The sequence below is a fragment of the Camelus bactrianus genome, chromosome 12 (assembly GCF_048773025.1).
Source record: "Camelus bactrianus isolate YW-2024 breed Bactrian camel chromosome 12, ASM4877302v1, whole genome shotgun sequence".
NCBI classification, from domain to species: Eukaryota; Metazoa; Chordata; class Mammalia; order Artiodactyla; family Camelidae; genus Camelus; species Camelus bactrianus.
The window spans coordinates 32,767,454-32,779,476 of record NC_133550.1 but is presented as its reverse complement, the minus strand read 5'-3'; the positions used below and the strand labels follow the sequence as shown (position 1 = coordinate 32,779,476).

Genomic DNA, 12,023 nt, shown 5'->3' with positions numbered 1-12,023 from the left:
CTTCCCCTTGTCAACCTGAGATCAGTTTACTTTCTATTAACATACAGAATAATGTATAAATATAAATGATGAAAATCATTAAAAATCTATGAATATTTTATTTTTTTCAGGCATTTATGCTTTAAATGTACATGAATCTATAAAAATCTACAAAACACAAGATTGGCAATTGGCAACCTGTTTAAAAATATCTACATGTGAAAAATATATTTAGAAACGTTTTTAATTTGTGGATATAACTCATTCAGAGTTAAGCAAATTGTTGAAATCTACATGGGTTTAATTCCTTACAGTAATACATTTCACTCACATAATCCTTTATAATTGCCACTTGTACTTAAGGAAGTAAATCAGAATCTATATGATCCAAGGTACTATTTGCACAAAGTGGGTTTTTTTTTTAAATTGTGGATCATATGTATCAAAGGTACTGTTCAGAAAGAACAGTGTTATAGTAGGCTACAAATGGACAATTGCATATATTTATAGAGGAAGTATTTAGAATGTCAAGTTATATCAGCTGTTGGGGTGATTGAGTTTAAATATCCCTGCAGGGTCAGGCACGAACCAGCTCTCCCATAGGTCATTGTGAACACTGGGGAAATCCCAAGGTTTATGTCTTCCGTTCCAGTGGAGTAGTTTTGCTTCCTGCAGAAAATGCTCTGAATATCTGGTATCTGGATTCCAGCCTTCATTGTGTTTAGAGGAAAATAAGAGGCTTGTTAGAAAATAAAAATTTTATATTAAAAATAGAATACAAGTTTATTATAAAAAAAGAAATTGGACAAATTAAAGGGTATACAATGAAGAATTTACCATCTACCCTAAATCTCCAAAATAACCACTGTTAAAGAGTTTCTCATGAAATTCTTCCCAGTAATGTTCTACCTATACACCAGTTATGTGTGTGTGGATTTTTTTTTTTCACCTTGCCTTTTAAAATTACTGTCTTGGGAAGCTTTCCACAGCAGCACATGTGAATTTACTGAATCAATTTTTTTAAGTGCTTAATCATTTAGTTTATAGCTTTTTTTAAATTGAGTTACAGTACTGAATCATTTGTAATGACTACAAAGAATGGATATATGATTACTTAGTAAGTTCCTTATTAAGGATATTTAGGCTGTTTCTATGCCTTCACAAGCAAAAAGAGTGCTACAATGAATAGTCTAGGTGACAGACCATCTGCAGGATTGTTCTGAGAGCTGGAAGTAATGTTCACCTCTATCACCAGAGCCTAGCCCAGCGCGTGGCAGTGTATGGGCACCTAGTAAATTTAAGTCCGCAATCCATTGTCTCTAATTATAAAATAATCAATCCCCAAATGTCTGAAAACATAAAGATTTGTAATAACTTCCTCAGCAGCAAGATCTGGAACCCACCCAGGGTACTGCATAACATAAGCGTGTGCACACCTTACATTTTTAAACTTCAAAACCTTTCTAAATTTCTAAACAAATCCACTCCAGTGGTTTTGGCTAACAGACTGTGGCCATGTGTTTGAACAAATGTGAATGTCTTCTGTGCCAGGCTGTTCCGAGCAATTTACACGTATTAGGTAACTTATTCCTTATAAAAACTTATTCTACTAGCTTCAGTTTACAAGTGAAGAAACTAAGGCACAGAGAGCTTGAGTAACTTGCCCGAAATCATAGATAATAGCAGAGCTGAGATTCCAGTCCACACCCCAGAGCCCACACTCCTGTAGTGAAGAGTGAATAAAAGACCTGAGGGACTCACATAGTACACATCAGTAAACAACTCGTTTTTAAAAGACAGTTTGCAAGCTATCCAGAGTCATCATGAACTGTTATGCTAATTCACTTGGTTTTGTCCACTGTAGGCTGTTGCAAGAGGGCAACAAAGGCATTTTAAAAGTTTTGATAGTGAAAGTTCTATCTTAACAATAGTTAATGTTTATCAAGGACATACATATGCTAAGCATGAGGCTAACTGCTTTTCAGGAATTCCGAGAAACACACCTCCCAGGTCATTTTTATAGGCTGCATTTGCAGAATCTGAGCAAGGAGGGTTAAACAATGTGTCCAAGGTGACCTCCAAGGTCACCTGGAGGATCTAATTGAGGAAGCTGCTGCAGTAGCACACTCTCCTCACCTTGGTGCTCCCTGGTGTTCTTCTAAAACACTTACCCAGGTGCCTTATGTGCCACAGGGGGTTGATGGTGGAGTACTTCCCGTGAAACACAATCAGCATCGGGGAGGTGGCCACCCCTCCTCCCAGGGAGCTGCTGTACAGATTCTCCCTAAGAAATAGAAAAGTCCCACAGACTCAGGGGAAGCAGAAGCTAATAATTTTAAAAGGTGTAAGTCTCTCACTATATAATAAGACTATGGTCTTTCATTTTTCTCCAACTTTATATTTTGAAAATTCTCAACTCTACACTAAATTGTAAGAAGTATAGGATGAACTCCCATATACTTCACCTCAATTCAGTGTTAAAATTTTGCTGTTTTACTTCTCAGGCTTTTTTATGGCAAATAGAAGGTCAAATTCTGATCCTACATTTAGAATAACCTTACTCACAAGTTCAAGGTTATGGTAGTATTAAAATATCCAGATAAAAAAGATGGACAGGAAATACAATGACGCAGTAGTAGTGGCTGTGTTAGAGCTATTTTCACTTTCTCATAAAACTTCGATAATGGAAAATGATAAATTAAAAAATTCAATCTTAAAAAAGTTGACTTTATAAAATAATTCTTAAAATCTGTGTAAGAAGGAGAAACTTGACTAAGATAAATGATTTTCAGTTGAAAAGGTTCACTAGAATTCTGGGAGAAGATTTAAAATCACGTTATTAAACAATTTATTAGAAAAATGTTTGTATAAAAGAGAATCCACAGGATCTCACTTCCTCTGGGATATCATTTGAGAATAGATTTTTCATCCACTGCCTTCTTTTTTCTCAATAGTGCTTCTGTAAGAAAATCTGACCTCAGATGTCTGTGAAATATTTCTAACCTTTAAGCTATGCATAGAAAATTAATGGAATAATTTTGTTCCCAAGCATGGAAAAAATGGTAGAGTCTGCACATACTCCACATTTTTTTGCATCCATTTCTCCAGTTGCTTGGTGATGCGCTGGTGCTTCCATTCTGTCATGTTGGCAACAATCACACCAGGATTGAAAGAGCAAGTGCTGGGGCTTATGCCCAGGTCTTTTATGGTCTTCTTCCGGTAGTCCAGATAGCCCATATATGTATTCTGTAAAGGAACGGGGTATGCATGCTTTTGACCAGCGAATCTTGTTTCTGGAAAATAGTCACTTTCTTGAAACCTCTGTGTGTATCCCTGGGTTTCCTCCTATGTCACTGGCCACTTCCTGGAGTCCTTTTCCAGTTTTCTCTTTTGTTTCCCCAACCTCTAAAAGCTGAGTGCCGCTAGTCTCATTTCCAGCACCTGTTCCTGTCCGGAGCGTGAATTCCCTAGACAGCCTCATCTAGTCCCATGGCTCTAAATCTATTCATGCAGACAGCCCTGACCTCTCCTCTGGATTTCCAACTCCACTGCATCTGCCAACTCAGTGTCTCCTTCTGGATGCTTAATAAAGGCAGCTCTACTTACATCCCAAAACTGATCCCAATCCTATTCCACACCTGCTTTCCCACAACCAGCCCTGCATCAGTTAGAGGCAACTCCATCCTTCCAGTTAGAAAACCTAGGGTCCTTAGGTCATCCTAGACCCTTTCTCCTCCCTCACCTTTCATCCAAATCTCTGCAAATCCTGTCAGTCCCATCTTCCAAAATATACTCAGAAACCAGCCACTCCTCAGTGTCTCCACTGCTTCCTTCTTGGTCCAGACCATAATTACCACTCTCTGGATTTCTATAAGCCCCTCCCAAGCTGTGTCCCTGCCTCCACCCTTCTCAACCCCATGCTGTCTCAGTGTTGCTCATCTGCTCAAGGCCCCTCAGTGACTTCCCGCTCATTCAGAGTAAAAGCCAGCCTTCCTAGAATGCCTGCCATGCCCTGCACCATCTGCCCACCCCATTACCTCTCTAACTTCTGTTCTCCCCCTTGAGCCCTCTGCCACACTGACCTCCGTGTTCCCTTAACACACCAAACACACCCCTGCCTCGACACCTCTGCAGTTGCTCTTACCCCTTCTGGAATGCGTTTCCCCTAACTACCTGCTTAGGTAGCTCCCTCCGTTCTTTCTGGTGCAGGTTCAGTGGTACCATCTCAGTGGAGCCTTCCCTGATCACCCAATTGAGTGAAGCACCACCAAGTCCTTTGAGTTTTAAGCTATTGCCAGTAGTGCCCTGGCAAGTGATATTGCTAGAATTATTTGGGTTTAAGGCTAAGCATAGTGGGGTATCTAATCCCAGTATGGACCTTAGCTATCGTGCATTCAGAGACAGTTAGGGTCACTTTCATGGCTCATTTTTATTTTGGCTGTTGCTTTTTACAGCTTAGCTAAAACTTAACTCTATTTTTTATCGTTCTTGAATGCTCTTTGGGCTGAGTTTCTATTAGTTTGGGTTAATCGTATGACCGCAGTGGCTGGCATGAAATTTACCAACCCTAAATAACGTAACTTAGTCAAACTTTTGTTTATGGCTTAATTTTTATCACTGTTGTCTCCCATAGGAGTGTGGCTAAACAAGGCATTATTAAGTAGCTTTGTGTACTTGATACCAGCTCCTTTTAATCTTTCATGATTCAGAGGGCATTTCATTGGGATGCAGATACTTGCATGTGTAATTTTATTAAAAACTAATAGAATGGCTGGGATCAAACCTATGGGTTTATGGAGCTGTAACTCATCTAGAGTTTACAAACTCCAACCCCACTTCCACCCTGATCCTCTGTTCAATATTTTGTTTACACACTGTCTCTTCCCAATAGAAGGTAAACTACACAAAGGCAGGGATTTTAGTTTTGTTGACTGTGTTACTAGTGCCTAAAATAGTGTCAGGCACGTAGTAAGCCCTAAATGGGTGGTACTGAGTGAATGTAGAGTGAGGCAGACACATCGTTCCACCTACATAGGCTGCCACAGTCCACCTCATGTGATGCTCGAGTATGACATGGACTGTTGTAATAGGTCAACTTGAGCATGTTTCCATGTGTGGGTGCTGCTCTAAGAACGTTACACACACTACCTCGTTAACTGCATGCAATAATTTTACATGTATTAACCAATTTAATTCTTGAGTAACCTGAGAGTGAAGTACTATTATTACCTCTATCTGACAAATGAGGGAGAAAATGACTGGTTAAGTAACTTGACCAAGGTCACAAAGCTACTAAGTGATGAAGCCAAGCTTTTGACAGTCAGGTCTGGCCCCAGGGCCTCAGCCTTAAAGTGTGTCATATCTTAAATGTGACACATACAAAATTATTTCCTGAAACTTTTTTTGAAGAAGAGCACTTGATTCTGAATAGCATCTTGTATTCTAAAGCCTTTTTTTTGGTTTCAGTATTGCATATAGGTTCAACTTTCTTCATTTCTATCAGGGTAAGGAACTCCTTACCTTTGAACAAAATTAATATTTTCCTCTACTGAAAGGGGCAGGGGAGGGAGGAGAAGCAATGGTCAAAACTGAAAGTAGAACCAAAGTTTCAGTGAGTCTCTTTTACAGAATACACTATCTCTGACCTAGAGTGTGGTTATAAGCGACCTACATAACATTTCTGGAGCATTTACCGGACACTTTGACATCATGTTATTTCATCACAACTCACAAAAACATAACAAAATAGATACTATTCTTGCTATGTTTCAGATAAGGGAAGTGGGACCTGCAGGGTTAAGTAACTTGCTCCAGAGTCAGTGAGGAGCAGGGCCGGGATGGGAATCAGAAACCAGGCCCTGTGCTGTTTGTCTCCCCGCTGTCCAGACTGTCTGGCTTCTCCAAGGTGTGGATGGCACTCATTCTGAGGTGCAGGGAAGAGATGGGAGAGAGGGTAGGGTCTCCAAGACGTGCTCACCTGCAGCCCCACAAGTCTGTGTATGTCCTGAGAGGCAGGCAAGTCGCAGTCATCTGAGAAAGCTGCTGCATGGCCCAGGGCCAAGGTGGTGTCGTACAATTCTTGGATGTCCCCTGAATTTGGAAACACCAGGAGTTACAATATTACAGCATTCATTTTAGGGCTAGATAGAGCATTAGAGCTTAAACAATCCTCGATTTTGCTGTGGGGGGAAAGTACATGGTCCCTGATTTCAAGTGGTTTGGCAATTTGCCTGATAAGAATAGCTCATGTCAATTTTAAAAGGCACTTGATAAAAGCTCAGATCAGCAGTGGTCAAATTTCTTTATTTTTGTTGCTCTGTAGGTACCACACTAATGCTCATCTTATCTGCATGTGGGCAACATTTAAACACCAAAACTTAGCTTGTTTCTAAGAATGTCATCAGTGAGGCTTTATCCCCCTATGTTTTAGGGGTGCAGAGAAAGGAAAGGCTACAAGCTAGCTAGTTCTTACAGACTTTGACACTCAGAGAGTTGCTCTCAAAAAGTCAACTGGATTGTCCTGGAGAGTGAGTATCAACCCTTGTTTTCAAAATATTCTCCAAGTTACAACAACACTGTACTCCCAACTTGAATAAGCAGTCAAAATCACTGGGTGAGAATGAAGAGAGAGTCATTCCACTTATCAGCTGCTCCTTTTCGGAGTGTTCTTGGCAGTCGATGAGCATACCTTGTACGATTATGTCATCGTCCAAATAGATGACTTTCTCATGTTGGTGGATAAGCAGAGGGAGATAAAATCGAACAAAATTCAGCTGTTAAAACAACAAAAGAAGTGATGGTGGGGAAGAGGCACAAGGCTCAGTGTCTAATAGGGGTGCTGGAGGGCCGGTTTTGACTGTGACCTCAGCTTAGCTCTGGGTTTGAAGGAGAATAAAACAGAGGCTGCAAAGAGGCCTCATCAGAGCTTCCTGGTGCCCAATTTCCCTGGGCCCTGGGACTGAAACCAGCACTGGTCAGTGGTTCTTCAAGATCCAAACCCCCCACTGCTAAGACTGTCACCACCTTCACCCTCTGTGAACTGCTGCTGGGGGCGTCACAGAGGCTATCACTATTTTATACCACAAAATGCCTGCCTTCCTCTGTCCACGGTAATCTGATCTCTGTCAACTAAAACAGCCTTAAACACACACACACACACACACACACGCACGCGCGCGCGCATTGTCCCCACCACAAGCTCAACCTCTTAGCAACTTGGGCCAGAGAAAAGCCAGAGAAGCATGGGCTGAGGATGGGGATCTTAATGCTTTAATAGTCACAATACTGTATAATCCAAAGTCCCAACTCAGCTAGAATGCTTGATAATAAATATCTGGAACAGGGAAAAGATCACGTCATTAGATGAAGGGCTTCAAATTTAGTCAATGTTCAAGGATGGATTTAAGTAACAATCATACATAGAAGGTGGCTTCATTTTCTGTAAACCTGCCATCAAAAATACCACTCTGTGCAGGAGAGCGTCCCTTTTGTAAAGAATTCTTGCAGTAAAACACCTTAAGATTCCCAATGCTAGGGGTAAAGTTGGTGTCTCCTGAAAATATCAGCCGATTCTACAAAGTATGTAATCAATCCATCATGTTACCGCCTTTCCTTAGCTGCTGGACTACTCTGAGCTAAATGCAACGTCCAGTCACTGTGCACACAAATGCCTGTGGGCGGGGAGTATTTTTTTCCTGGCCTCACTACTTGGCCTCCCCCACCCCCCCCTCCCCAGGCATATTCACACACTTAAATGCATCCTACATTCTCTTATGCTTCATTTCTTCTTTCATTGCTTCATTATGTTTATGTAAACCATCTTAAATCCTTTCTGAAGCAGGTGGCTTATAAATTATAAATAAGCAGAATCTGGTGGAGATCCAACACTGGGAGGCTTCAAAAACATTCCGTCTGCATCCCAGTGGCGGGCGCTCCACAATGAACAACGGTCTCACCAAGAACGTTTCCCCAACTTGCGCGATCCCTACTCACAGGCTGGAGCAGTTCCGGTCTCGAGGAGTCTGGTCTGATCTTCCCTTTGAGGACCATAGGGTTGAATTCCACAATTTTAAAGTTTATTTCTCTCAGTTTAGAATGTTCAATCCATTTTCTAGAGAAATGACCAAAACAACAATAACAACAACAAATATAAAAAAACTCCTCTAGCACACAACTCCAACCTTTCCTCAATTTGCCTATTGCCTCAGGATCAATCTGTTGTCTCCTTAGAAAGTTAAAAATAAAATGTGTGTAACCTTAGTAGAATTTAGTCTGTAAATCTTTCTGATTTTTTTCCTCATCTGGTTTGGCTTCAAATCTCCTTTTTTTTTTCCATTCACATAACTCTTTCCACAAAGGAAATGAAGCAAAATAGTAATAACCAAATATCTCTCCAGATCCACATAATCTCCACAGGAAACTGGAAGAACAAAAAGTGTCCCTTCTTTCTTCTAAAGCAGCGTCTGTGACTGCCTGTACGCTCTCCACCATAGGCTAACAGCTCTGTAATGAAGCAGGACGTTCTGAACCTGCCACTCGGAATCATGTTTGCTCTGCTGTTTTGACCCCAATGATGATTTGCATTTACCATTGCCTCTTTGTCTCTCAATCTTCTGTCCTCACTCCTCACCTTTCCCTCCTCCTCCTCTCTACCCTCTTATCTTATGTTTTCTCAGCCTTGCAGAACTTCTGATTATTTTTTATCCAATTCATCATCAGATTCTTGGTAGAAATCATCTCAAAATTAAATTTCCAATTTTATTTTCATGCGCCACACATTTTAAAGCCACACATGGTAGCGTTTAGGTTGATTAAAAATCAACAAAAGAATTCAGTCTTCCAAACTAAATTTAGATCTTTAAAATCCAAACCATAAAAAATCAGTCATTTATACAATATTGTAGGTCAATTATATCTCAATAGAGCTAGGGAGGAAAAACAGTCTCATCAACAAGAAAAAGAGACAGCCAACAGAAAAATAAGCAAGACACTTGTCCAAATGGGAATTAGGACCAAAAAAAAGTGTTCAATCTCATTAGAAATAAAGGAACATCAAATTAAAACCACTATTCGATACCCCCAGACACCCATCAGATTGGCAAAGTTAAGAAGACTGCCCATGCCAGGTGTTGGTGTGGTGGTTACAGGGTGTGTTTACTTTGGGAGGATCACTAAGCTGTACATGGGATTTATACAATTTCCTGTTTCTGTATTATACTTCAAAGAAAAGAGTTGTAAAAATATTTTAAAACAGGGTGGTGGATGAGACAACCAAGAACTAGGAAACAGTCCCTGTTCAAACGTCCTGAAGTCCTGCAGCTCATGCCTCTTGTTCAAGTACAAACCTTCACTCATATTACACACCATTCTTTTGGGTTTGGTTATCTGGTTTTCATACCCACAGATAATTAAAGGGCTGTTAATAGCAGGCTACGTGAACAATCTGCAACAATAATTGATAAGGCTGGGAAACGAGACAGACAAACCCACAGTGGCCAAGGACCATTTAGATTAGGAGCGAATGTCTTTCATATCTCAGTACCTCCTAATGGTGCTGTTACCAAAATAGCCAATGATGAAAGTCGTACATAAATACCTTGAAATACCTTGAACTTCCCTTCATCACTGCTTTCTCCACTTCCTCCATCCTCCCTAGAGACAGTCTCTGTTAATGTTCAGAGATCTTTCTGGGTCTTTTTCTTTACAGAAACACATATATGTACATGGACATATTTATAGTTTGGGGGGTTAGATTTTCATTGTTACAGACTGAATGTTGTGTCCCTGACATCGTATGTTGAAACCTAATTCCCAATGGGATGGTACTTGGAGGTGTAGCTTTTAGGGGGTGATTAGGTCATGAATGTGGAGCACTCATGAATGGGATTAGTGCCCTTATAAAAGAGGCCCTAGTGAACTCCCTTACCCCTTCCGCCGTGTGAGAACACAGCGAGAAGGCAGCCCACTGTGAACCAGGAAGTGGGCTCTTACCAGACATGGAACTGCTGGCATCTAGATCTCCCCAGCTTCCAGAATTTGAGAAATAAAATTCCCTTGTTGATAAGCCAAGCCACCTAGACTGTGGCATTCTGTTACAGCAGCCCAAATGGATTAAGACATTCATAAAGTGGATCATACTATATGAGGTGTACTGCAACTTGGATTTTCCACTTAATAATATTCCTTGGGGATCACCTATGCTTGCTTTCTTTTTAATAGTTGTATTGTATTCCATAGTTCATTTAAATATTCTTCCATTGATGGACCTTTGAGCACTTTGCACTTTTTTTTTTTTTTTTTTACCATTTCACATAATACTGAAATTAATACTGTTGTACATAGATTTTGGTAATATGTAACAGAATTTCTGTAGCGTGGATTCCCCCAGCAGGGGAACATGGAATGTCTTTTCACATTTGCTGGCCGTTCATAGTTTCTCTTCTGTGAATTATCTGTATTCTGTGCTCATTTTTCTACTATATGCTTGTATTTTAAAAAAAAATTGGTAAGAATTCTATATACATTTTGGGTGGTAATCCTCTGTCTATAATACATGTTGAAAATATCTTGCCTAATCTGTTGTGTGATCAATTTCACCTATAGTGTTTTTAAACATTTAAAACTTCTTAAAGGTTAGCAGTCAAATCTGTCAGTTTTTCCCTTATGATTTTGGGCTCAGGGAGTCACTCTCCATACCAAAATTATACAATTATCCCCATTTTAATAATACATTTAGAATTTTATTTTCTGTTTATCTCTTCTAAATCCAACTCCAATTTATGTTTTAGTGTGGTGTGTGATAGGAAAGTGATCACTTTGCAATTCAAAAATAATAATTAGTGATGATTTAGAGCCATGTTAAAATGATTATAGTATATTAATAGTCTCTCAGGTTAAGAAAGCAGAGAAAAGAGAAACCATTTTAGAAATAAAGACTTTTATATAAAATGCTTGAGGACTGGGGTGCCTTCATTCACTGGGCAATTCATTTCTGCAGAATGCCTGGTGCAGACTGCCCTACCAGGCTAATGAGGCTTTGCTGAAATTTCCTTAGCTAGGCAACACATTTATCAGGCCATCAAGTAAACCTCAGGCCATTCCCTCATTAATTTGAATGACATCTATCAAACCAAAGAAAGAAGAGAATCCACTTAAGGAAAATCTTTAAGGAAGATTAAAAGAAAGTAGAATAGCCAAGACAGGGAAGCAACCTAAATGCGTATCGACAGATGACTAGATAAAGAAGTTGTGGTAGATTTGTACAATGGAAAACACCCAGCCATAAAAAAGAATAAAATAATGCCCTTTGCAGCAACATGGATGGAACTGGAGATCGTCATACTAAGTAAGTCAGAAAGAGAAAGAAAAATACCATATGATATCACTTATATGTGGAATCTAAAAAAGGGCAGAAATGAATTTATTTACAAAACAGAAACAGACTCACAGACTTAAAAAGCCAACTTATGGTTACCAGGGGAGACAGAGGATGAGGAGGGATAAATTGGGAGTTTGGGATTCACACAAACTAACTACTATATAAAAAACAGATAAACAACAAGGACCTACTACACAGAACAGGGAACTATACTCAGTACCTCATAATATAGCCTATAATGAAAAAGAATATGAAAAGGAATATATATATACATATATATAACTGAACCACTATGCTGTACACCAGAAATTAACACAACATTGTAAATCAACCATACTTCAATTTAAAAAAAAGTAAGAAAACCCCAAAGTCTACAGCACACAAATTACCGTATTCGGGACAGAGTGTTCCGGAGTCCAACTACATAGAACAAAATGTTGGCGTCGGTGTTGCTGTAGATGCTGTTGATGGCAGCCATAGCAGCACCCATCCTCCCTGCTGCTGCACAAATCACCACGGGGATCTCATCTTCCATTTCCTCAGCAGCCTCAGAGTCATCACCTGGAAACATCAAAATCAGTGTCCTGGAACATGAAGGCATTTCACTACAGCAGAGCCAGTCTAACTTGCCTTCCACACTCCTGGGAGAAGACAGCAGAGTGTGGAA

At 39.9% G+C, this 12,023-nt stretch overlaps 1 protein-coding gene across 3 annotated transcripts in view; it reads right to left on the bottom strand.

Annotated features, from left to right (window-relative positions):
• Positions 1-78: 78 nt before the first annotated feature.
• Positions 79-12,023, bottom strand: part of GLT8D2 (glycosyltransferase 8 domain containing 2) — a 37,834-nt gene continuing 25,889 nt past the window's right edge. For all 3 annotated transcript variants that reach the window (XM_074375161.1, XM_074375162.1, XM_010970445.3), the window contains exons 7-13: positions 11,746-11,917; positions 7,972-8,089; positions 6,668-6,752; positions 5,957-6,069; positions 3,059-3,225; positions 2,151-2,263; positions 79-689 (exon numbers count right to left, since the gene is read on the bottom strand). In XM_074375161.1, coding sequence (XP_074231262.1) covers positions 517-689; positions 2,151-2,263; positions 3,059-3,225; positions 5,957-6,069; positions 6,668-6,752; positions 7,972-8,089; positions 11,746-11,917 — 941 coding nt within the window. In that variant the 3' untranslated portion in view covers positions 79-516. The remainder of the gene's footprint in view (positions 690-2,150; positions 2,264-3,058; positions 3,226-5,956; positions 6,070-6,667; positions 6,753-7,971; positions 8,090-11,745; positions 11,918-12,023) is intronic.